At 38.3% G+C, this 23,392-nt stretch overlaps 1 protein-coding gene across 1 annotated transcript; it reads left to right on the plus strand.

Moving 5' to 3' along the window:
• Window positions 1–7,896: 7,896 nt before the first annotated feature.
• ednraa (endothelin receptor type Aa) lies at window positions 7,897–17,884 on the plus strand. The gene is made up of 8 exons (XM_010729462.3): window positions 7,897–8,155; window positions 9,341–9,859; window positions 11,606–11,733; window positions 13,542–13,740; window positions 15,014–15,166; window positions 15,422–15,555; window positions 15,825–15,933; window positions 16,467–17,884. The coding sequence occupies exons 2-8, from the start codon at window positions 9,386–9,388 to the stop codon at window positions 16,602–16,604; spliced, it is 1,335 nt and encodes a 444-aa protein (XP_010727764.2). The 5' UTR covers window positions 7,897–8,155; window positions 9,341–9,385; the 3' UTR covers window positions 16,605–17,884.
• The last annotated feature ends 5,508 nt before the right edge of the window (window positions 17,885–23,392 follow it).

Raw genomic sequence — 23,392 nt, forward strand, 5'->3', positions numbered from 1 at the left:
AAGGTCTCACGAGATAACCACGCAATCTACAACACTGCAGCTGTTTGACAACGTGGTGAGATGGGACGTCGACAAACATCGAGAAACGCTGATTATCATCGTAGATCATACAGTCTGTTTATTCATCTCTGCTGTTTCAATCAATCAAATTCCATGAAGAGACACAAACCAACATTTTAGTTCTTCCATCAACAATGTCTGATTTATCGACCAAAGCCCATCGAACAAACATTCTCGAACAGGAGTAAATAAGGCAGGTTTTGGGGACTATTTTCAGCCGTGGATTAACACATGTGGTGTTCTGGTAGGTATTTAAAGGGGCAGCATAGTGTATGTGGTACCAAGTCAAGATAAATTACAAAGCCTGTGTCCACTGTAATTAAGGAAAATGTAACCCAGTGCAAAAGTGTGGCTCACTGTGCCTTTTTCGCAGAGTGGTGTTGGCTACACAGTCAGTACATTTCAGCCTTTTTATGGGATTTCTTGTTAGATTTAAAATGATAAAGAACCATGCAATATTAACCACAATATACCTACCTATAAGTTATAATGTAGCCAATATATCCTGTAAGTAAAAATAAAAATGCTAATTGCGACAGATTTTTATAAGCAACAAAGACAGTATAGCTTTCAACTGTGTGTCTGGCTACTCTGACAGGTGCAAGCCTCGCAATGAGCATGTGTGTGTGCATGTGTTGAAAATAGGCTCTGCTTAAATAACCCTATTTGTTATTAACCAATTATAACATAAAAATAGAAAACCCTGCGTATGGCGGCACTACAGTGGCATTTACTTTTAGCTCATCATTATATGTCACCACTTGGTGCAAAGTCTTGAGGCCAGAGCCTTTTGACTGGGGTCACAGTGAACCACAGCAGTGTCAGTTCTGCTTTAGAAGTTGAGTAATCATGTTTTAATTCAATCATTTAAGGTTGAAGAAGTATTGCATATAGCCGTGTAGTCATGAAGCAAAAATAAAAGCTGCTCTTGGTGAGGCCCCATTAGTTACATTTTGCTCTTTTTTGTTAAAAAAAAGTTTGCACCACATCACAACATTGAGTTTGCACACATATCCCAGGGCTTTGGCTTTTATAAATGTTATCATATCCAGAAGTTTCATAAGGCAGTCTAAGAGAGGAACACCAATGGGCCAAATGCCCATACATCAAAGCAGAAAAAACACAGCTAGCAATCAAGGGAAATAAATGGGGGGATTAAGTGTACTGGAGGGAAGGGGGGAGCGGGTTAGTCCAATCATAGCAACGGATATGATGGACAGTTGGAAATAGATTGGGGGGGGAAGCATGCTGAGGGTTGGCAAACAGGAGGAGACCTCTTGACAGACTGCCATCACATGCAACACACGTCAACTTAGTCGCCAATGTACAAGAAAGCATTGTGTGAATCTCACAGCCACCTGCAGCAAAACCAACATTGGTGTTTAGTCTCTCTTTGCTTTCTTTTCTGACAAAACGGTTTCCTCAAAAGATTACTCTTACCGAGCGTATGGGTGCAGTTAAATGGTGAAAACCATTAAAACTGTGGTCTGATATCAGATCTTCATCAGGTAACTAGCTTCGAACTGAGCAACTGAGCAACATCTGGAAGTTCAACAAGGAAACCCCATCAGTCTTTCTTGACTTGAGGTTTGTAGGCCTCCAGTTTTGGCCACTTGGTCTTCACAGCTGTGTTTACAAGTAGCATGCCACATTCAAATTGTCCACAGATGTTTCTTCGAATGTAACCTACCTGAAGTAAAAGACTGCAAAGTGTTGATCACAGCTTCGGTGTCGGTTTATATTTTGGTGAGACTTACAACACAACATCATCATAACATTTTGAAGCTTATTCACACACGGATATCTCTGTTTAAAAAAATACCTCAGAGCAAAATGTCTAAACGCTGATTTTCACATACACGGAGTGTTATTATTATATCCCAGACATTTTGAGCATGCACTCATGGGCCTGCTGATGTGGGAAAGCAAAGTGCGATGGGCTCAGACGCTTGCGTTTATCAGAGTGTTTAGGGTCTGTCCGACAAGAGCCAGATTCTAAGCAGGAATGTGTCCAGGCTGTAAGTGCTACTATCAGTTAGCCTATCGTCTGGGAGCTCTGTGTATAACATGTGTATTCTATAAGCACTGGGTCTGTATATTACAGCAACAATTTCGAAAATTAATAGCAGTGGTTTCTACAGTATCCACCTCAATGATTCTACTAAGCAGAAGTGGTTTTTACAATCATTATCCTCCTGGAAAACTGAAACTGAAAAGTTAAAAGTCATCAGACTTTTAACTTTTATGAGACTTTTAACTTTTCAGTTTTTATTTGACATCATTGTGTAGCTGCTGTACATCACACACTGTGTAATTATTTTGTTTACTTTGACATATATTTAGTACAGCTGATGATAATGGCCTAAAAAATCTAGGGCTACCTTTTTTACTTATTGTGGGTTACGTAAAATATAAGTGTTGACTTTAATCTACAGATGTCATGAACTTTTATCACATCACATCACTCTCTACCTCAAATCAATTAATATCAAAGAGCCTCTACTGTTTCCCCGTTTAGATTTTATTATAGATTTCCCATCACAGACAATGAGAGAAAAAATGCAATATGACAAAACAAAGACAAGACAGAGCCCGTAAAAATAAAGGTTAAAAATAATCATGCTTTTATTGAACACAATGTGCCAATGAGAGCATATGCATGGACATAAGTTTACACCTTTTTATTTTATTAAAATAAAACATCTCTTTGCAGGAACAGACCAGATAGTTAAGAGAAGAGGGTAAGATGCTGTGGCTCCTGGAATGATCTTATTATGTCCCATTAAGTGTTTTGTTGCAAAGCGTTTGTCTATGGTGATGTACAACGCATGCCAGCATGTAGCACGACATCCATGTTCAGGATCTTTGAAAGTGTATCTCTGTCTACGTCCCAGATGACTTTAACAGCTGGACAGAACCATAGAGAGAGAGTTACAGTATTACCTTTACCTTCACTGCTCCTGGTCAACCCGGTCTCCTTGCAATAATATTACTACAACTCCAAAGAGACTCCAGAGAATCTCGATGGCATTGCTTTCCAACAGCTGTAACACCATAAAGTTTTTGTCTATCAATTTTTTATTAATGAATGACTTAATTCATTTCTTATTTGCGAGCAACCTCCAGGTTCAGTAATCGCCTAAACTTTTATTCTTCCTCTTTGGTTAAAAAACAAACAAAACAGATGCAGAATCAGTTTAAATGCCCTTGGCATTTAGCAAAAAAAATAATAAAATAAACAGGCACCACATTACTACAGATGTTTCTTGTATTCAACACAATGACGTCCAATTTGGCAATCACACATTCTCCCATTTATGCACAGCCTTACCGCCTCCCTGATCTTAATTGCCGATGCCGGTAAAACTGAGTCATCCTTTAGAAGTGTTGGGTTTTGGGAATTGTAAGGTGCTGTAAGGTTGGAATGCAGTTTTGTGATATGAAGCAGCAAATATTTCAACTCTTTAGGTGTGAAACACACTGGGACCATACAGCATTCGCTGTTACTGAGGCTGTTCAGGTGGGGAATCAGGAGAAATAACTCAAAAGACTCAATGGCAGCAATTCAAAATTCACTTAATGTGTTAAACATTATGCTGCTGATGTGCCATAGCACTCCTTCAGTTTGTCTCTGTTTGCAGCTCTGAGTAAGATACAAGTCTGTATAGTTCTATCTACGTGCATTTACAAGCAAGTGGCTTTAAGTGGCTCTATTTACAGAATATGGAAGAGATGCAATATAATATTGAAAAATACCTTTTTTTTCACCATATTCATCCACCACGATAAACCGCCATGTTTTTACAGTAGCCCTAGTATAGCGATGACATGATGTACATTGCTACAAATTGATGTTTTGTTGTAATATTACAACTGACAACATTTTTTATCGTTGTTATGTCTAATGTTTTATGACTTTTATGCTTGATCGTGGTGGGAGTTGTGAAGTCTCTGTAAATAATATTATAAAGAGCACAGTCTAGACCTGCTCTATATGAAAAGTGTCATGAGATAACTTTGTAAAATGTAAAATTGAACTGAAGTGAATTGAACTTATGGCCTTTAGAAAGACACAGTTCCAAAGATAATCAGCTAAGAGCTCTAAGAGTCCTGAATTAGCTCTCCCTGCAGACCTAACTTGGTAAAGTTGTAGAAAAGATAACCCCCTGTCAGTTACCATTAACCCTACACCTGCAGATAGCTTAAAGCCATTAGTCAAAGAAAGTTGCAGGAACTTTACAACAGCCAAATTCTTCACAGACTTCTCCTCCACAGGCTCTTTTCACCAGATATCATCATCACTGTTTCGACAAAGCTTCCCTCCTTCTAATTAAGATAGTCTGTTAACATTATATTGATTAATTTCAGATGAAGTCAAGTGTTGGCACTAATCAGGCTTTTATGAAAATTCCGCCATCAAGATTCATTTTCTTTTTCTCTCATGCCGTAACTTTTTGTTTGCGTGAACCATATGTCCCAAATTAATAAAGCCAGGCGGTATACTGAGCCCTCTTCACTCTGTCACTGCTTGTCACAGTAGAATTGGCCTCAAACTTATTCTCTCCTTCTCTCTTCCCTGTATCGCTCTCTCTGTTCTTTCTGTTTTCACGCAAGTGTCCCAGTTAAGAAATTGCTTACATCCCACTCAGTCTGGGGCTGGATTGAAATTTCCCATAGGGTATGTACCAATATGCAGAGAGCACACTTCGACAGATGCCATCAGAGAACAAGCATATGAATTACCAGGCAGCCTGCCATCTTTGAGTTCAGACAGAATGGCATTAATACCTGATTACGATCCAAACAACAACACAACAACAACATGAAAGCCAAAGCAACTGGGAGCAGGTAAAGGTTTCATCATTTATATATTAATGGATTTACTAACAAAGACTCTACTACCCCCTCAAAAGTTAAAATGTCATAGAAGCTGCCAACAATCAAGGGACTTTGAAAAAAAAAAAAAAAATAGGGGTAAGAAATCAGACGCTGTCAGCAAATCACGTTCCAATAAATTAAATATTCGCCACTGCTGACCATAACTAATTCAGAAGCCATGATAAATTCATGACTACAATTAAAGAAAACACGATCCCTTTAATTTTAAATGCCTGTAAATATTGGCATTACCCAGTTAAGTCACATTTAACTGTAGGAAAGTACCTGCAAATGAACCGTAAGCACTCAACCTATATGTTCTGCGAGGAAGCATAAAGGCTTCATTCAAAGTAAAAGAAAAAGTAAAGACCTTTAGGCATGGCAGTGTTGATATAATTGTTATAATTGTTAGATTTTATATGTATTCAAACCACGATACTGTACAGAGAATGTAGAAAATAATTCTTATTTTTCAAAATGTTTACTCAAAGTTTTGACCTCAACCTGAGGTACAATGGCAAAATAATAAAATTGTTCCTTCTGGTTCAGATTTAGTTATATGTATCAAGATATGATTATTTCTACAAGTCCTACATTACATTAAAACTTAATTTGTGTTTGTATATTATGGCTGATTGTTTGCTCAAATGCCATCATCATTCTCTGACCTTAACCAAGTCATTTTTGTATGTAACCTTCACCAAACCTTAGCAGAGAGAACACTGTCATATGTATTCTTTCTGCATTTTTGTGATGGTCATACGCAATTTTGGGATTCTGCAGCAGATCAGAAAATGCTCATACTGCATGTGAAAAAAAGATGTCTGTAACAAAACAAAAAAAATATGAAAGGAACAAATATCTCAGCTGTTAAACTCAAACACACAGTGGAGACATCTCAGAGGATATTCAGTCAGCGCCCTTTGACTGAACATCTCAGAGAAACAGCCAATCAGAGTGTGTTTGTATGTATGTATGTGTGTATGAAGGAGGATGTTCCTACCTTCACCCAGATTTCACTTTCTTTCATCACATAGTGTTTCAGTTGAAGATGCATTTCTAATTCTTTGCAACATCTTGTACATAAATCTACTCTCTACGACTTACTAATGATATGTATTTGCATTACTCTGATACATAAATTACTGTATTCTCAGTAGTGAAAATTAGCAGTTAATATTGTGCATTATTTGTACAGAGCTGTGTACTTTCTATAGCCAGCATGTACAAATATACATAACAAATGTGACCCTTTACTCTAATTTAGATTTGTATAACTGTAAATAGTGTTTAAAGGTCCAGTGTGTAGGATTAAGTGGCATCTAGCAGCACAGTTGCTGACTGAAATCCTCTCCTTCCTAGTATGAAGGAGAAACTATGCGATGGTCACAAAGTGTGCAAAAACATGAAAGGCCAGGGATTGTCCATTCTTGGCTACTGTAGAAAAATGACAGTTCAACATGGTGGATGAGAATCTGTTGCATCCGTTTGTATAAAAGACTCATTTTAAGGTAACAACAGCAAAACGATTCTTATTTTCAGGTGATTTTACTCTAATGAAAACCTATTTTTGAATATTATATGGCTCCTCCATCCTCCATATTCTGTAAATAGAGCCACATAAATCTGGAAATTTGACCTTTAAGGTGTTTGTAAATGTATCTAGTTAGAACTGTCAATTTTGTAATTTGAAATAATTTAAAGCTTTTGATTTAATATCTTGAAGTTTATTTTAATGTAAAAAAAATAATAAAGCTCACAAAATCAAAATCAAATCACCTACCTATTGTCAGTAAACCTAGTTTTAAACTGTATAATGTAATCAGTTGATAATTGGCCATTTCTTAACAAATATGTGCTGAATTCTGCCACGCAATGGGGAGTCGCATATGAATTTTCTAATTGAGTTGTTTTCCCCTTTAAGCAGTTGCCGTGTCAGCCCTTTGGGCAGTGGGAAAGACTGATTGTGGTGACTTATGATAGCCCTCTTCCTGCTCTCAGCGCACATCATGATAAATGGTCCATTTTGGAATCCATAATGGACACTGATGTAGAAGCACTCTTCTCTTATTGACATTGAACTGTCTTCTTTCGTTCAGGAATGTAGTCATCTCCCAGAGCGCTGTCTGTTTGAGATGTCTTCTGTTTTTTTTTTTTATGTTTGTTTTGTTTTTGCATGAAAGGAAAAAAAAACAATTTAATGGATTTTACATCATTTTGACATTTTGTAATTGGGATGTTTGGTAATTGAAGAGAACTCCCATCTAGAATTAACCACTTGTCCCCCTCCTTATAATTTACAGCACAGTTATTATCCACATTTTACAGCTCATATAAAGCTTTATTACAGAACTGCAAGTTCACGTTTAGCAAGAGTAAGAAAGTGTGATGTGGTTTGACCACCCACAAAGTGGTTAGTCTGTAAAAGTACAGGCAGGCTGAAGGTTATAGCCCCCACTTCCCGTCTCAAATTAAGGAAGCACAACAACACAACATGGACACTGACTTCCTCGCTCTAATCTCTGCTGCCTCTCGTGTGAGGAAACAGTTGCATGTAATGTATACAAGATATAATGTGAGCCAGGCAGGGATTGAAAGAGAAGGTAGGAGGGATTTAAGGAAAAGGGCAGATTGGAGGGGCTCCGGCCCCTGTGTGTGCATGTGTGTGTGAGCATGTGTGTGTGTGTGTGTGTGTGTGCGTGTGTGTGTGTGTGTGTGTGCATGTGTGTGTGAGCACGTGTGTGTGTGTGTGTGTGTGTGTGTGTGTGTGTGTGTGTGTTGTGCCTTGGAGATGACTGTCAGCAGGCGGTGCCTCTGAGAGTGAGGAGAGAGGGGGGTGATGTTTCCAAAGGGGGGCCCAGTCTGTTACCAAAGGGAGGTGGAGATTTACTATCCCACCCAGTCAAAGTGTCTCACTGGTGCTCTGACACAGACACACTCATGCAGAGATACACACAACTCCACACACATGCACACACACACACACACACACACACACACACACACTCAGACATACTGCAAACTCTCCACAGGAAACTCTGAGCCATAATGCGAAGGCACCTCAGAGCAGACGGGTGCATTGCTCAAACCAAGTGGGATATGGTGCGGCTTTGATAGTGCGTTAATTACTCATGTGATGTGATACAGATGTCTTGGGGCTTCAGCCGAAAGTTTGCCTGACGGTTTCCAAGGGGGCCAGGCAGACATTTTAGAAGAGGTAGGTGAAAACCAAACGTATTTATTATTTATGGATAGATCAGTTTGCGTGCTGTCACAGATCCCAGCAGTGTCATGCTGATGCTAAACTGTGATGCTACTTGAAGGGCTGGCTGCTAAATAGTTCTTTGTGTACTTGGTGACAGCTGGGACTTTGAACAGGAAGAACTCTGGGCTATAAGAGTGTGCCAGTGCTGTGACATGATGAAAAGGGCTTCACTATCGATCTGACAGTTTGAAACTTTATCTGCTCTTTACCAGGAGTTTTGGGGAATGAATTACACTGATTTTGTCCAGAAAGTTTGTTGTGAAGAGCCAGTAAAGGTAAAGATCTCTGTAAATTCAGAAAATCTGCAAAGAAATCTATATATTTATAGGCAAGGCAAGGCAAGTTTATTTGTATAGCACAATTCGTACACAAGGCAATTCATAGTGCTTTACAGAGGCAAGGAAAAACATTTGACATTAAGACAAGCAATAGCAATAGAAATTAAAAATTAAAAAGAGAATGTAATTTAAAATCATTAAAATAGCAAATTTGAAAACAATTTAAAACAATAAACGAATCACTGGATTATAGTCAAGTAAAGAACTATTTTGGAGGTTAATCCAAGGTATGTGTTTTGTTTTGCTGATTCTGATTATCTACTTTAATAAATGCTGACTGGAAATCAGCCCTGCAGTACTTCTTTCTTTATGAAAAAGCTCCTCGTTTTGTAACCACACGTTTAAACCGTTCCAAATTAGATACAGAGGGAGAGTGCATAACTGAGGAAATCATTCAATTACAAACCTACGTAAGGGGCTCACTGTGAAAACAGCATTAAAGCCTCGCTGTGTAGCTGCAACATTATTGACACAAAGACATAACAGACAGCTCCTACTTCCAGAGACGACTGAGAGCAAACGAGATGCCCAAACGCGCTCTGTCTGACTGTAACTGGTCTTGGCATCTCCCATCTGTGCCCCCCTTGGCAAAACCTTTTTGATGTCTTGACGAAGTTGTTTAACTTCCTCGCAGCTTTTGAAAGGACAGTGATGCTGTTTAACTCTCTTGTAACTGACATATAATATTCCACTTTGTTGAGATTTTAATGTGAAACCAACTGTGAAGTTTCACCCATAAATGTCTTGTCTGAAAAATAACCAAATGTTCCTCTTGTTATTTCTTTTCTTTTCTCTTCAGTGATATCGTGGGACAGTCTTTCAATCAGTGAAATCAAAGCATTGAATGTGTTCCATAATGGGCATCCCGGCTGTACATATGTTGGTGCTAATGGCCTGTATGGCAGCCAGAGGAATGTGCCAGATAAACAGAGCTGACGCAGAGACGGGTTCTTTCGACCATTCCACCCAGTCTCCAGGTTTCTACAGCACCATCAGCCTCAGTACGGGGTCTGGCATCCAACCTGGGGTCCCAGAAGCTAATGCACAAGTCGTTGGATCAGCAAATGAATCTGTCATAAAGAGGCCAGTTCCACCACCAATGTGCACTTCACCCACTACCATTAGGAACTACTTTAAGTACATCAACACCATCATCTCCATTACAGTGTTTGTGATCGGCCTGATTGGGAATGCCACCCTGCTTAGGATTATATACCAGCACAAGTGCATGAGGAACGGGCCAAACGCTCTCATTGCCAGTCTGGCATTGGGAGACCTTATCTACATAATCGTTGTTATACCCATGGCCATATACAAGGTACATTTTTCACTCTGTTGGTGCATGTTTAATTAAACTTTTAACCCTATTTTCAAAGCTAAGCTCACGGGTGACAGGTGTTGATATGATGGAATGCAGCAACAATGGAGGTGATATGCAGAGATAAAGTGGAATATTGCAGACAGGAAGTAGGGAAGGGGGCAAGGGAGGGTGCAAATAGACGGGAAAGTGTAATCAGCAGAACGTCGCTATCGTCCTCATGTGGGCAGATTGGTGATGAGAGGAGCAGGGATATGACTGGCTTAAAAAAACATGGGAATCTGGCTGTAGTCACACATGCCAGTGGCCTTGTAATGACCTGGGGTATTAGTCACTCACCCCTTATCTAGAGATTTTATTTTTCCCCCCGAAAAAAAAAGTATTTGGTGCTGCTCAAGTCATAAATCACTTGTGGAGTTTTGAACTTTTCACTTTATCAAAATCCCATCTGTAATGTTTTTTTCCCTCAGAAATTTTGTCATAAAATGTCCCTAAGCTTTTCATAATTATCACATGTTGCTTATTTCGGTCCTGTTATGAACATTACAGATGTAAACAAACCTTTAACCATATCAGAAAACATTTAAATCGTCCTTTCGATAGACCTGTTAATCAGTCTGAGAGTGATAGCTGTGTTGGTGACGCGCTCACGTTCTTAATGTTCGCCTTTAAAATATGAAGCACTTAATGATGATAGATTATAGTTAGGACTCCTGTCATGGGTTGATTTACACCAGTAGATAGTGTCAGGCTTTGAATAACAATCAAGAATGATGGCAAAATAAAGTGATCAGTCAAGCTGATCTCCCCAGTGCATTATGAGACACAAGTGAAAAATGAAAGAGCCACCTGGTTAGAATTAACTTGGGACTTTGAAGGCATGGTGACTTTGTTGTCCGAGCAGCACATGTGCAAAAAGGAAATAGAAGTCTGATGAGGGGGGGGGTGTTTATGAGCAAACAAGGACAGAGCCACGTCTACAATGCTGAAACCCCGTGCTCGCTTCCTCGGGGCACTAACAGTGTTTCCAAAAATAATCAGCTACTTATACACTAAAACAGTGACGTGGGCTCCTTTCCTCTCTGCTGCACTTCTCTGCTCCTGGGGAACTTGAAGAGGACAAGGAAAACAATGGAGCACCGGGAAGCACCATGTGGTTCTTCCTTTCGCTTCAGCTTTGAGAAACTTGTTTAACCCAGGTTTTATCGGACTGACGAAGAAGTGCCAAGGCCACTGTGATGGAAACAAAGCTCTCCGTTCACATGGCCTTGATTTATTTTCCCAGGGGAAGTAATTTTATAAGAGGTCATGGAAGTGGCTCTGAGATCCTAGTGACAACACACTGAGTTGTTATTAAAGTTTTGGTTCTAGGTTTTTAGAGGTTGCACGTTTGTGGGAGATGTGAAAGTTTTATCAGCTGATGAGCTCCATATGGTCCTTGTCAGACTTAACTCACTCTGACGTAAGGATGACGCTGAGAGGTCTTTGATGTAACTCGGCCTCCAATAAACTTGCCTTACATAGATTTTTATGATGGTCATCATGATTTCAGTAACAAATGAGATTAACAGCTCCATAATGACTCATAAGACAAATTAAATTTGACTTTAAATCAGCTACTTTGTACTTTCGATAAGCCACCAGTGATTTTATGACAAATTATATTAGTGTGCATGTAATGAATGTTTAACAATAAATGCATTTATGTATTTATGTGACAGCTTTTGCTTGTGATTTTTCCGGCAGCTCCTGGTGATAAAATGGCCTTTTGCCGACACTACTTTTGGCTTGTGTCTGTGTAAGATGGTGCCCTTCCTGCAGAAAGCCTCTGTGGGCATCACCGTTCTCAACTTGTGTGCTCTCAGCGTGGACAGGTCAGTGCTTTTACACTCCACACTGTTTTATTAAGAGCTTTGACATTAGAGGAGTTAGTTTTGGCACACCAGCAATAAAAGGTTTCTCAGTATAAATTATTAAATCAAAACAAAAAGTGAACCAAGTATGACTTTGTTATGATCTTTTTTGTGCATATCTTTATGATGTTTGGTAAATTCATTCATTCTCCAAAACCTTTCTGACATTATAACTGTGTCTCATTTTCATACAGAAGGCTTTATTTGATTAGAAACAATCAAAATCAGAAACTTTACACTGCATTCACAAAGCAAGCACTGTTTGTGCACATCCTGAACCCCGAAAGAATCACAATACTCCAGATATTTTTTTTGTCATAGTTGAAAAATTAGATACTATTGAACAGTATTTGAGGAGGTGCAGTCAAATCACTGGAAAGAAAATTTAACAAATTCGATTTGGTTTCAAAAAATATATTCATATTTTGATTTGATTCCAATTTAATGACGTTAAGGTTTGCTTAGATGAACCGATGATCACTTTCACTTTTAAAGCACTGAGTCAGTCGATACTGAATCTCAGTGGGATGTTAATTATCTCTCCGCTACGCTGTTTGATGCCTCAGTGTTCGAAAACTTTTGCGATGAGCTCTTTTGTAAGATGCTCTTAACTTCTTTAATGGAATTATTCAGTCATTTATTTTAAATGCTATGTTAAGTGTATGCACTGTAAACTCATTACATACGTTGTTAATATTAAAAACTCTACCTTGATAGCAAGTGTTCTTTTTAATAGTGCCTTTATAAGAATCCCATAATGAATAAATGATGATCATGAAGAGTTGAAGCTCAGTGTCATTTCACTTTTTGCACTAGACACAACTTTAGAGATAAGATGCTCAACCGCCCACACTGGATAGGCTCCAAGGTTCAACTAAGCAGATATATTTAATGACCTCTATTATGAGAAATAGGCAGGCTGCAGTGCTGTACAGTTGTCTTCGAGAGCAGGTGTTCTGTGTTTGTTTCCAGGAAATGTGTAGCATTTCTTTGTGTGTGTGTTTGTGTGTGTGGGTGTGTATTATGAACGTACTTGAGAATCTTTTGTATCTTTTCAATGTTGGAGGAAGAGAAAAAGGTGGATACATAACCACTTAGTAAAATATAAATGCCGCCATGTTGTTCAACAGAGAAATTCAAATGTGTCATGAAAAATATATTGTTTTTGCCATAAAATCTTGATGCAGGATTTTACTAAAACATTTCGACAAGTGGTTTCCATTAATGAAACAAACAAGCAAACAAGTATTCAGTGCATTAGGAAACACAAGCCAACAGACAGACCTCTCTGCCAACATGGGCCAGTCTGTTTGGAGGCTTCACAAAAATATAAATATTAGATATTTAAAATAAACAATTGATCATCTCTCCTCATTAATTCTTAACATTTTGATATTCTTTGCTGACTGAGCAGTTTGTTGTGTTTGGTGTGCTGCCATGCATAAAGAAAATGTTGTTAGCTTTGTCAGTCAGAAGAGACAAAGAAAAGAAAAAGATGACTTCACTGATTCCTATTTAATGATGGAGCTGTGACTGAAAGCCACCGAACTGTTGTGTCAATTAATAAATTGGCTTTTTATTCATATCAAAGTAATCGTGTTACACTTTATACTTTCTAATTTCAGTTTTTTGATTTGTATCCCATGAGTGCTCTCTCATCATTCCTGTTGCAGTAACTCACTATCCTGTAATCGTATTATTTCAATCAGATCAATTTAATATGTCTGATTCATCTTGTGTTATGTCTGGATCCTGTCTGCCCATCACAGGTACAGGGCCGTGGCATCCTGGAGCAGAGTTCAGGGAGTGGGCATCCCTCTGTTGACAGTCATTGAGATTGTGTCTGTCTGGGTGCTGTCATTCTTTCTGGCAGTACCAGAGGCTATTGGCTACGACATAATCTCCCATACCTACAGGAACCAGAGCATGCGCACCTGCATGCTTAACCCGAAGAGTGACTTCATGGTGGTATGTTTTTTTATTTTTTATTATCATATTTAGATAAGAAAAGTGCTTTGTGTCCTAAAGTTGTGCTTGTATTATGGCCAGGACGTGCTGTATAGCACATGGTGTCATGATCCTCATGCAGGAGGGTGGTTGTATTTTGCGTGACTAAAGTTGATAAGAAATCCATCTGCAGGAGGACAACTCAAAGTGAAAGCACAAGGTCAACTTATTATTTCCATTGCCTCTTGCTTGTTTGGCATTAAAGAGTATTTTTAATGTGCAGCTGGCACATGGATATGCTATTTTGGTTATAGGGAAAGATATTTTTAGAGCCTCAACAACAATAAAATGACACTATCACTGATATGTGAAACGAAGAAATGAACCTGGTCTAGTTACTCTCTCCAAGTGATCGTGGCCTTTTCCACATCTTTGAAGAACATAATTGATTGCAGGCCAAGTGCAATTACTGAGGCCTGAAATCTGGGGCCTCAAGCTGAGCCACATGTATCATATCAGATATCAGCGATACAACACAAAGGTCTGAGCAAAGTAACAGCATTATTTATTAGCATTGTAATGGTCCATTTTTTATTATTTTAAAATACTTTCTCAACAAATGTTGTTTATGTTGGTACTCATGAGGCCAGAGCTTGGAGTAGATCTGTTTTTTTTTTTTTACCAGCAAAACACCAAACACAAAAACATTTTTGTTTTTCATGAAAAGTGTAATAAGGTTCAGACAACTGTGGTACTTAGAGATACTTACAATGTTTTCAAGAACAGAGAGAGAGAGAGAACCAGATGGACCAGAAGTGTTTTGTTTTCAGATTTTAGTACACTACACAGAGCACACATATCACGCTCGCAACAGCATACTGGGATAGTCTGGTGGTTTAGAGCTGAGTCAGGTTCAGTTATAACAGCATAGATTCTTATTACCAGGATCATGCCTGCTCAAGCTAAATGATTTTAGCTTTACTTCTATAGTGGAGTACAATAACACAAACAATAAGAGAGAGCCTTGCTATACAGCCTTTGGTGAGAAATGAGCAATTACAGATTTGTATTAAGTCAGAGGAAGTCTTAGATCTGTTTAGGACTTACAGCAGTACTTTACATCATGTGAAAGATAGTGGGAGGTGGAGTTGTGTGAAAGAGTATGTGGATAGGTCAGCTTGGAGTCTCAACACATCTTTTTTTACTCAACTACCAGGTCACTTCATGTATTTATTTTTCAGAAATAAGTATTTAAGTATAACTTACTTTTTTGCATGTGCTTGTTTACCTATAGTTCTACAGGGATGCAAAGGACTGGTGGCTGTTCGGCTTCTACTTTTGCGTACCACTGATCTGCACCGCTGTGTTCTACACCCTGATGACCTGTGAGATGCTTAACCACAGGAATGGCAGCCTTCGGATTGCACTCAGTGAGCACCTCAAACAGGTTGGACGATACTTCTAAATAATAATGTGCAACAAATAATGCAAAACTCTAACGAAGCTACATAATATCTGGTGTTTATTTCACTAAAAGTAACATTTGTAATGTGACTTTATCAGTTAAACACAACATTTTGAGGGTCTAAAGCAAATCCACATTGGCTCAGTCAACAGTGTTTATTTTAATCTCTAATCCTTCATTACACAAACTTCAACATCTCTCTAATGGTGGAATTGAATCTGTTGTTTCTCTCTGCAGAGGAGGGAAGTGGCCAAAGCTGTCTTCTGCCTCGTCCTCATCTTTGCCCTCTGCTGGTTCCCACTGCACCTCAGCAGGCTCCTTAAGAAAAAAGTTTACTCCGAGAGAGATCCGTTGCGTTGTGAGCTGCTTAAGTGAGTTACTGTACTGTAAGACCCATCCTCTTAGACAAAAATCACTTAAAAGGTCTAAAGGCTAAAGGTGGAGGAAGTGTCCCCAGGAGGCTTCCACTGAATTAACTTTTATATAAATGTAAATGTATCCTGGTCTTAATTTTTATTTCAAAAAAGCTGACAGAAACCAGGCTTACCATTAAATTGTATTGTAACTGCATCCAAAAGCATTAAAAGGCCTCAGCGGTGCTCAGTAAAAATAACACCTTTCTTCTATTTTCGATTTTCAGTTTCCTGCTGGTCCTGGATTTTCTTGGTATCAACATGGCAACAATCAACTCCTGCATAAACCCCATAATCCTCTACTTTGTCAGCAAGAAGTTTAAAAACTGCTTCAAGGTAAAGCACCTCCCCCACGACAGAAGGATATTAATGCGACAAGGCACTTTCAAACACTCACTCCTTATCACGCACACACTTTAGAGATTTAGTCTGGCCAGTAAAGCAAACAGTGAACTCCGGGCCCTCGTCAATGACACAGAGACCGTGACGGTGATGACATTCCATGAGCAACATGTAAAAAGCAGTCTGGTGATTCATGTATTCACTTTGTATGGCTGAGGTCACACACTGCAAATTAACTGGGCTGGAGATAAACCATGCCTTAACTTTCCACGTTAAAGGGGATGTGAGGAGGAGGTTGGGGGAGCAAACAAGAGTAGCTACACATGTGGAGAAAGTTTTTACTTGCCATAAATGTCTATATTGATGTTCACAGTTTTTGGAAAACACACTGCTATTTTCTTGCAGAGCGTTAGATAAGACTGATACCAGTATCCTCTTATCTAACTGCAAAAATAGAAATATATTTCCTAAAACGTTCAAGTATTTATTTGAATTCTTCTCTTTTTTCTCTCTTCACATGTTCTTAGTCGTGTTTGTGTTGCTGGTGTTTCTCTGACAACCAGCTGAGCAGCATCGGACCCATGAATGGTACCAGTATCCAGTGTAAAAGCCCCGAACCAAACAACCTCCATACTGATCGCAGCATCAGGAAAGACAGCGACTGATCTCTTGTGGGGATTCTGAGGATTGTTTCCACTGCTCTTCCATATACCCAGCAGCTTTTTTTAAAATGCAACCATCGCTCACCCTGAAATATAAACATCAAAAAGACAATAAATGCACATCCTTAGGACCACTGAAACAACATATAAGCCTAGCAGAGATGGATTAGGAAGTGGACTTGAAAGGAACAAACAATGGATTTGGTGTACATTTCTGTGAAGTTGCCCAGTCCTCTCAGCGGGTAAAACTTCCTTAAACAAACTCCTCGTATTCCCACACCCACAGATAGTGACGCTGTAGCGTGAGACAAGGAGGGGGAGAGTGGGATAAAGAGGAGGAGGAGGACTCTTAAACAGGATGCAGCTGAACAGTGACTATAAATTACTTTCAATCGGTAGCTGAGCATGCTATTCCTGTAAAGGGCAACACTACTGGGAAGGATGCACAAAGCTACAGGAAGGAAAAAGCAGACTGCCTGCTGTCAGAGGGAATGATGGAAAATGAGTATGCGCTGTCCCCAGGAGCTCACTACTCGTTGGCTGTGGAAAACAGGAAAGCATGTTACTGACTCGAGCAACAATTAATTTTCCATAAAAGTGGTGGTGCAGTGTATTTTATTTTACTCACACTCGTGGTATAATCAGAAGAATGTTCTAAAGTTCATTTTCTTCATGTTTGACAAAAACATTCTGTAATTCATCAGGAAAAAAATGAAAACAAAAAGGATGCATTCCTACACTGGCCGAAAACATTTCTGCGTAATGTAATTATGATCCACAGGCCTTCAAACTTATAGTTAGCAGTCCAAAAATGAAATAATCATATCTGGTGTCCGAATAAGCCAAAATACACTGGCACAAAAGCAAGTGCAGGGTTGTAGGTTTCAGAGTGGATAAGGTTCATGTCTGTATTTTCATAGTCAAGCAAAGGATATATGAAGTAATGCATTATGACAGGTCTGATATAACCACAGTCCAAATATGGACAGGAATTAGCTTTTTTTTCTTCTAAATACTGTGAATTTTATCAGATATAACCAACAATAATTGTGACTCTTATGCTTGTATAACCTATGGAATATATCCACTTTTATAAAGTGTTATTATTGCAGTAACAATTTGTATTTTATTTTACTACATTACCTGTGTAATGACAGAGGCAAATGAGTTTTAACGGTGGTCATAAATGCTCCAAATATAAATGGATTCGTTTGAAATGTTGGAATATATTCTTCTCTTGCCAAGAGTTAGATGAGTAAACCATAGACAGTAACAAACGTAAATAATAATTCAGACGCAGTACAGTTTCATGATTGGAGAAATTAGCTATAGAGATCAAAAAACATTTTTTGTACCGGGCTGTAAACATGTTTATTTCAGCTGGGAAGTATGGGCCCTATGGTACGGAAAAAAAAAATGGTAAAAAATAATGTGGCTCAGTATCACGTAATTACGTGAAAAGTTTCATGTTATAACGCAAAAGTATCACGTTATTTCGTGATATGAAATTATCATGTAATTTCATGATGTGGTATTTTGACGTTATAACGTGAAAGTATCACGTTATTTCGTGATAAGCATTTATCACATTATTTCATGATATGGTGATATTTTCACGTTATAACGTGAAAACATCAAGTATGGTTTCACTTGAGATCAGATCAGAGAAACGATGAAACCTCAAGAGGGTCGAATTCATTCTTTCTTCGGTACAACCCCATGTTCAAAATTGTACTGATACTGATAACAATGTCATCTACAGTGCTCAACAACTGTAGTATGTCACCATGTCTCAAACCAAGATTAAAGTATAATTTAATTAAGTTATGTAGACGAGCCATAGTCAGTTTACAGACTGAACCATGCCGTGAGGGACACGTGTTGGTAAACCAAGTAAAACCATACTTGATGTTTTCACATTATAACGTGAAAATATCACCATATCATGAAATAACGTGATAATTTCACGTTTTAACGTGATAGATATAATATGTAATATAATATAAAACTTTTCACGTAATTACGTGATACTAAGCCAAATTTTTTTTTGGGGGGGGGTGGCAGCAATGGGCTTCCGTACTATGAGGATTGACTGACTTCTGTACCCACCCTCAAGTGGTTGTTTGAGGAACTGCAGTTTCTGGCACTTCAGCATTGCCTTCCCTTCACAGTCACAGCATAGCTCCAATATTTAGCTTTGCTCAGCATAGCTCAGCATAAAGACCTGACTCTGTCTAAAAAAATCAACCTGCCAGCACCTCTAAAAATGACTAATTAACATGCTTTAAATATTTTGTTTAATCCATATGAAGAACCACATACACAATATAAACATAATTAGTAATCAATTTGTGCACTTTAGAGCTGCTGGAAGAGTGGTTACCTTCAGACGGAGATAGCTCGATGTTTATGATTTTTAAAAGTATTAAAACTCTAGGCAAGAAAGTGAACTCCAAGTATTCAAATTATTCCTTTTATATGGAAATCATATTTAACTACCAAACAACTACACTGCCCTATATTGATGTGTGAATAACCTGTGTTTGTTTGAGTGTGTGCTGGCATGTGTGTGTCTAATCTACAGTGTTTTGCACCCTTGTGTACGGAAGAAAATATCTGTACAGTATTATTTTACCACTATTCAACAAAGTGATTCATAATAATCGATCGGAAAATGGAATTCAGGTGTGCGTTGTCATTGATTTAACATGTTAACTTCGTGGTAATGCTGCTGCTTATACCAATAAATCCATTTCTATCTTTACTGTAATGCAACAAGACGACTTATTTCAACATCATACTAATATTGGTTTCTCTGGAAAGTCAGGGGGTCCCCTTCTGTTTTTCATTTGCATCTGTGAGAAAGTGGCGTCTGGGAATGATTTGAATCACATTGTGACCTGCTTGGCAACTTAGCCCTTAGGGTTGTGAATGTCAGCCGAGAGGATGTGAACAGCTTGGACGGCGGGAATTCGATACATATAACTCACTTCTCATCTGTGTTGCCAAAAGAGGGTCGAGGAAAGCAAAGTTTGACCTTAACTTATCCATGTTTTAGTCATATGTTAGCTTTGATGTGGCAGGATTATATATAGTAATAAGAATTTAATGAGAAACTGAATCGCACTGAAGAAAGTCACACTTGATTTAATGGAACATAAACACATTTCAGCTACTGTGTCTTTAAATTAGCAAGCTTTTTTTTTTTTTAAGTAAATCCTTTAAATAAAGACTTAATTGTATTCAGGCTGAGTCTTTGGCAGATTCTCACAATTCAGTGTCACTTTGCTGTGACCAAGACTCTCATTAACTCAGGATTACGCCCTTTAAACCACTCAAAAAGAGACAATTGCCAGAGCCACTTTAATCCATATAATGTTGAAAGACACCCAAGACCAACAGAGCACTGTAGTCGCCGTGGCTTTATCGGACGTTGGCCTGTTTCAGCGGGTTGGTGATAAATCCCAGCCAGGTCATAAACTTTATGAAACAGGTCCATATTCCTCATATTAAATCATCTCCAGTAAACCCTGAAAAAATAGTGAATTGCCCCAAACTTTGGTTGCTAAGGCATGACATTTCCCGGTTTTAATGAAGCACAGAATAAAAAAAACAAGAAAGAAAATATAGTTGGGATGAAACATATTTGAACATTTCTGGGAAAATGAGTGAGAGAGGGGGGAGAAATCAGAGGGTGTGAGGCAAAGTGAGGGAGGGTGAAACTGAGCTCTGTGGAATTTGGTGGGAACCTCGTTTCTTGCCAGCAGTGAAATGAATAAAGCTAAAAAACAAATATTGAAGGATCTCAAAGGACCAAAGTGGTTCTCTGGACAAAGCTTGTTCCGATTTGATCACTGATATTGCAAATCTGTTCAAGACCAATCAATATGGTTTACAAAGACATTCTCTCTTAGGACTTGATATGATATAATAATGAACTCTGTCCATTACTTCAGAGATACATTTCTGCTTTTCTCTCTCTTTTTTTTTAACAAACTTGATTTTTTAACATTTTTGTGTTTGGTGTGTGTCTAAGACACAGTGGATATCATACAAACTGTATGTGGTAGTCTATTCTTCTTTAATTCAAAGAATTGCATGAGAAATGCCATATACTATATATGATTTTGCTGTTTACCACTGACCAATGCTTGCCACAAAATCACACAATAAGTAATTACAGAATCCATTTTGATTGCCTTGATCTAGCTAATTAATAATAATAAAAAAGAAGTCAGTTAAATAACTCAAAAACAAATTAATTTGCTGGTACAACGTGGATATCTTACAGTATTTTCAGGCTATCCACATACAGATTGATGATATCCGTGAGTAAAATTTAGATGCACAGTACGTCTCATTGCTGCTCTCTCATAGTAGAGAGAGCAGCATTGAGTTTCTTGAACATTTTAAATCAACAACCTACAGTGAGTGACCTGCCTTTTTCACACCTCTTAGATTGTGACAAGTACATATATATGTACATACATATATATGTGTGGGAAGAGGAGATCTTAACTGGACTGGCTGCAGACAGGAAAAACAGAGCTGCCCTTAAAGAGACTCTGAGAAACATTAAGTAAAGCTACAGCTCTTGTTGATCTTCTTCGACTCCATCCTGCGTCACTTATGTTGTTGTTGCTCGGGAACAGAAGTGAACACCCTCAGTGAGTCTGAACATTTCCTGACACAAAGTCCTATGGCAGGCGTATTAAGATAAATAAGTAATTGTTGAACAATTGCAGGCGTGTGTATTCCTCTGACAAAGGAGGTGCACTTTGGCTGATACATTATATCTCAGGAATCAGACAGTATGTCTCCTCCTTTGTTGTGCATTGATTATTATTATTCCTCAGACCTATCCATTCAGCTTTTCCTTTCTACGTGTGTTTCCTGCAAGGCACAAACTGTTTCTTCACCCTATAGTGATGGCTAAGACTCAGTGAGACATAATGGCCGCCACATCCTTTATGCTAAAATATGTTTTGGGTCTGATCAAACACAGCATATGTTTATCTACTCTGCCCTTACATTGCTGTAAACTGTAAGCCACTTTGCATGGCAATCCCTCCAAGCTATCCGCCATGGCACACGCTTGCACGACTTGTGGCAAAGACTATGTCTAATTCATAAAAGCCAAAAGGATCAATTCAAAATTCATGAACAATCTGTCCTGCTACAACCAGTGATTTCTGTGACTGTGGGGCAGTGGAGACATGGTGCAACAGAAAGGAAAGTTCTGCCTCCCCTCGTTTTACAGGAAGACACACAGATACAAATATACTCGAGCATGTGCACATACACGTGCACAGAAGAGCAGAAAATAAGAAGGATGTTCTGATATGTATCTTTTCATTTCTTTGCCAATGGAGGATTTAGTTTTAGAACCTCAGATCCGCTGACACCAACCTGCCCACCCCGCTCACCTCATCCAAGCACCGGACCTGGGGGAACAGGACTTTCTTCATTGCAGCTCTCTCCCCCTGCAGCTATTCTCCCTTAATCCCATCTTTCCAAACCACACTCAGATCCCATCTCTTTAAATCTGCTTTTAATCTGTGACCCATCGGTCCTCCCATTTTTCTCTTTTTATTAATTGGTGCAATTGTTTTTGTTAATACTGGTTTGCCTTTCCTGTTTATAGTTGTTTATATTTGTTGCAGTAATTCTTTTTTTACTGATATGATTCCCTTTGCTGTTTCTGTTACTGTGTTTTTGTTACCATGTAAAGTGCCTTTGAGTACCATTAAAAGATATCATTATTATTATAAGATGAAACTATATATATATATAGATATATATATATATATATATATATCTATAGATAGATATCTATCTTAGATATATAAGCCTTTAAAAACAGGACAAATTGCTAATGGAGTTCTGCATTCATGAGATAAATGCTTTTCTAACAGGAACAGTGAACAATGTTGGTTATTTTCATATTTAGCCAGTAAATGTGAAAGTTGAACACATTACTGAGAAGTTTTATGTAAAGATTATTTGTAATTAATATAACTTAAAAGAAACAAGGACAGTTTAAAATAATGTTCATTATTAAAATATATATTTGTTTAATGATAAAAATGATTAAACATAGCAAATTATAATTACAACAACAAACTAATTTATTTTTTTAATAGACAGGTTTGGCCCATCTTGATTTTGGATATGAAGCAAACTTCCTGCCAGACTCTAACAGCCTTTCTCACTCATGATAGTTTGACATATCACAGCAGGAAAAGCACACGTGTAAGTGTAAGTAAAATGAATTTTGCTGCTTTGATTTCAGGATCAGGGTTGGTATCGGTTGGCACAGATTGGCTCACTGTCACACCGTCGTGACTCACTGAGATGTTTAAGTAGTCTTAAGTTTGTCTTTGAACAAATAACAGTTTAAGAGACAGAGACTATTTTATAGGCTTGTTACTTAAATGGAAATGTTAAGTAGTTTACTCACATTTCTACTAAAATGACGAGTCCTAAAAAAAGGGGGGGTTCACTGCTTCACTTTCCTCTTGTACATTTCGTTTACTTTGCCCAGATGGCAAATTTCAAGACTGAGATCAACAGTTCTAGACTGAAACATTTACTAAACACATTGTTTAGTCTGTGCAACACAATCAATTGTACAATAAGTTTGAAGTCGTTAAAACTGCGTCCAAGTCATTTCGTCTTTCTCCACAGCAGACATCGTGTGTGTCTGGTTGTAGTAGCAGAAGCACAAGTGTTACTGATTACATTAACGATGGCTTTTAAACGTCTCAGTGAGCCCATTTGCACAATAGCAG

The sequence above is a fragment of the Larimichthys crocea genome, chromosome X, assembly GCF_000972845.2.
Source record: "Larimichthys crocea isolate SSNF chromosome X, L_crocea_2.0, whole genome shotgun sequence".
NCBI lineage: Eukaryota > Metazoa > Chordata > Actinopteri > Sciaenidae > Larimichthys > Larimichthys crocea.

What these genes read in the sequence shown, in the direction of transcription:
- ednraa (XM_010729462.3), top strand. Translation starts at nt 9,386, where the DNA reads ATGTGTTCCATAATGGGCATCCCGGCTGTACATATGTTGGTGCTAATG. An exon ending in TCAGTGAGCACCTCAAACAG is followed by an intron (nt 15,167 to 15,421) that starts GTTGGACGATAC and finishes TTCTCTCTGCAG; the next exon opens with AGGAGGGAAGTGGCCAAAGC. An exon ending in AGTTTAAAAACTGCTTCAAG is followed by an intron (nt 15,934 to 16,466) that starts GTAAAGCACCTC and finishes ACATGTTCTTAG; the next exon opens with TCGTGTTTGTGTTGCTGGTG.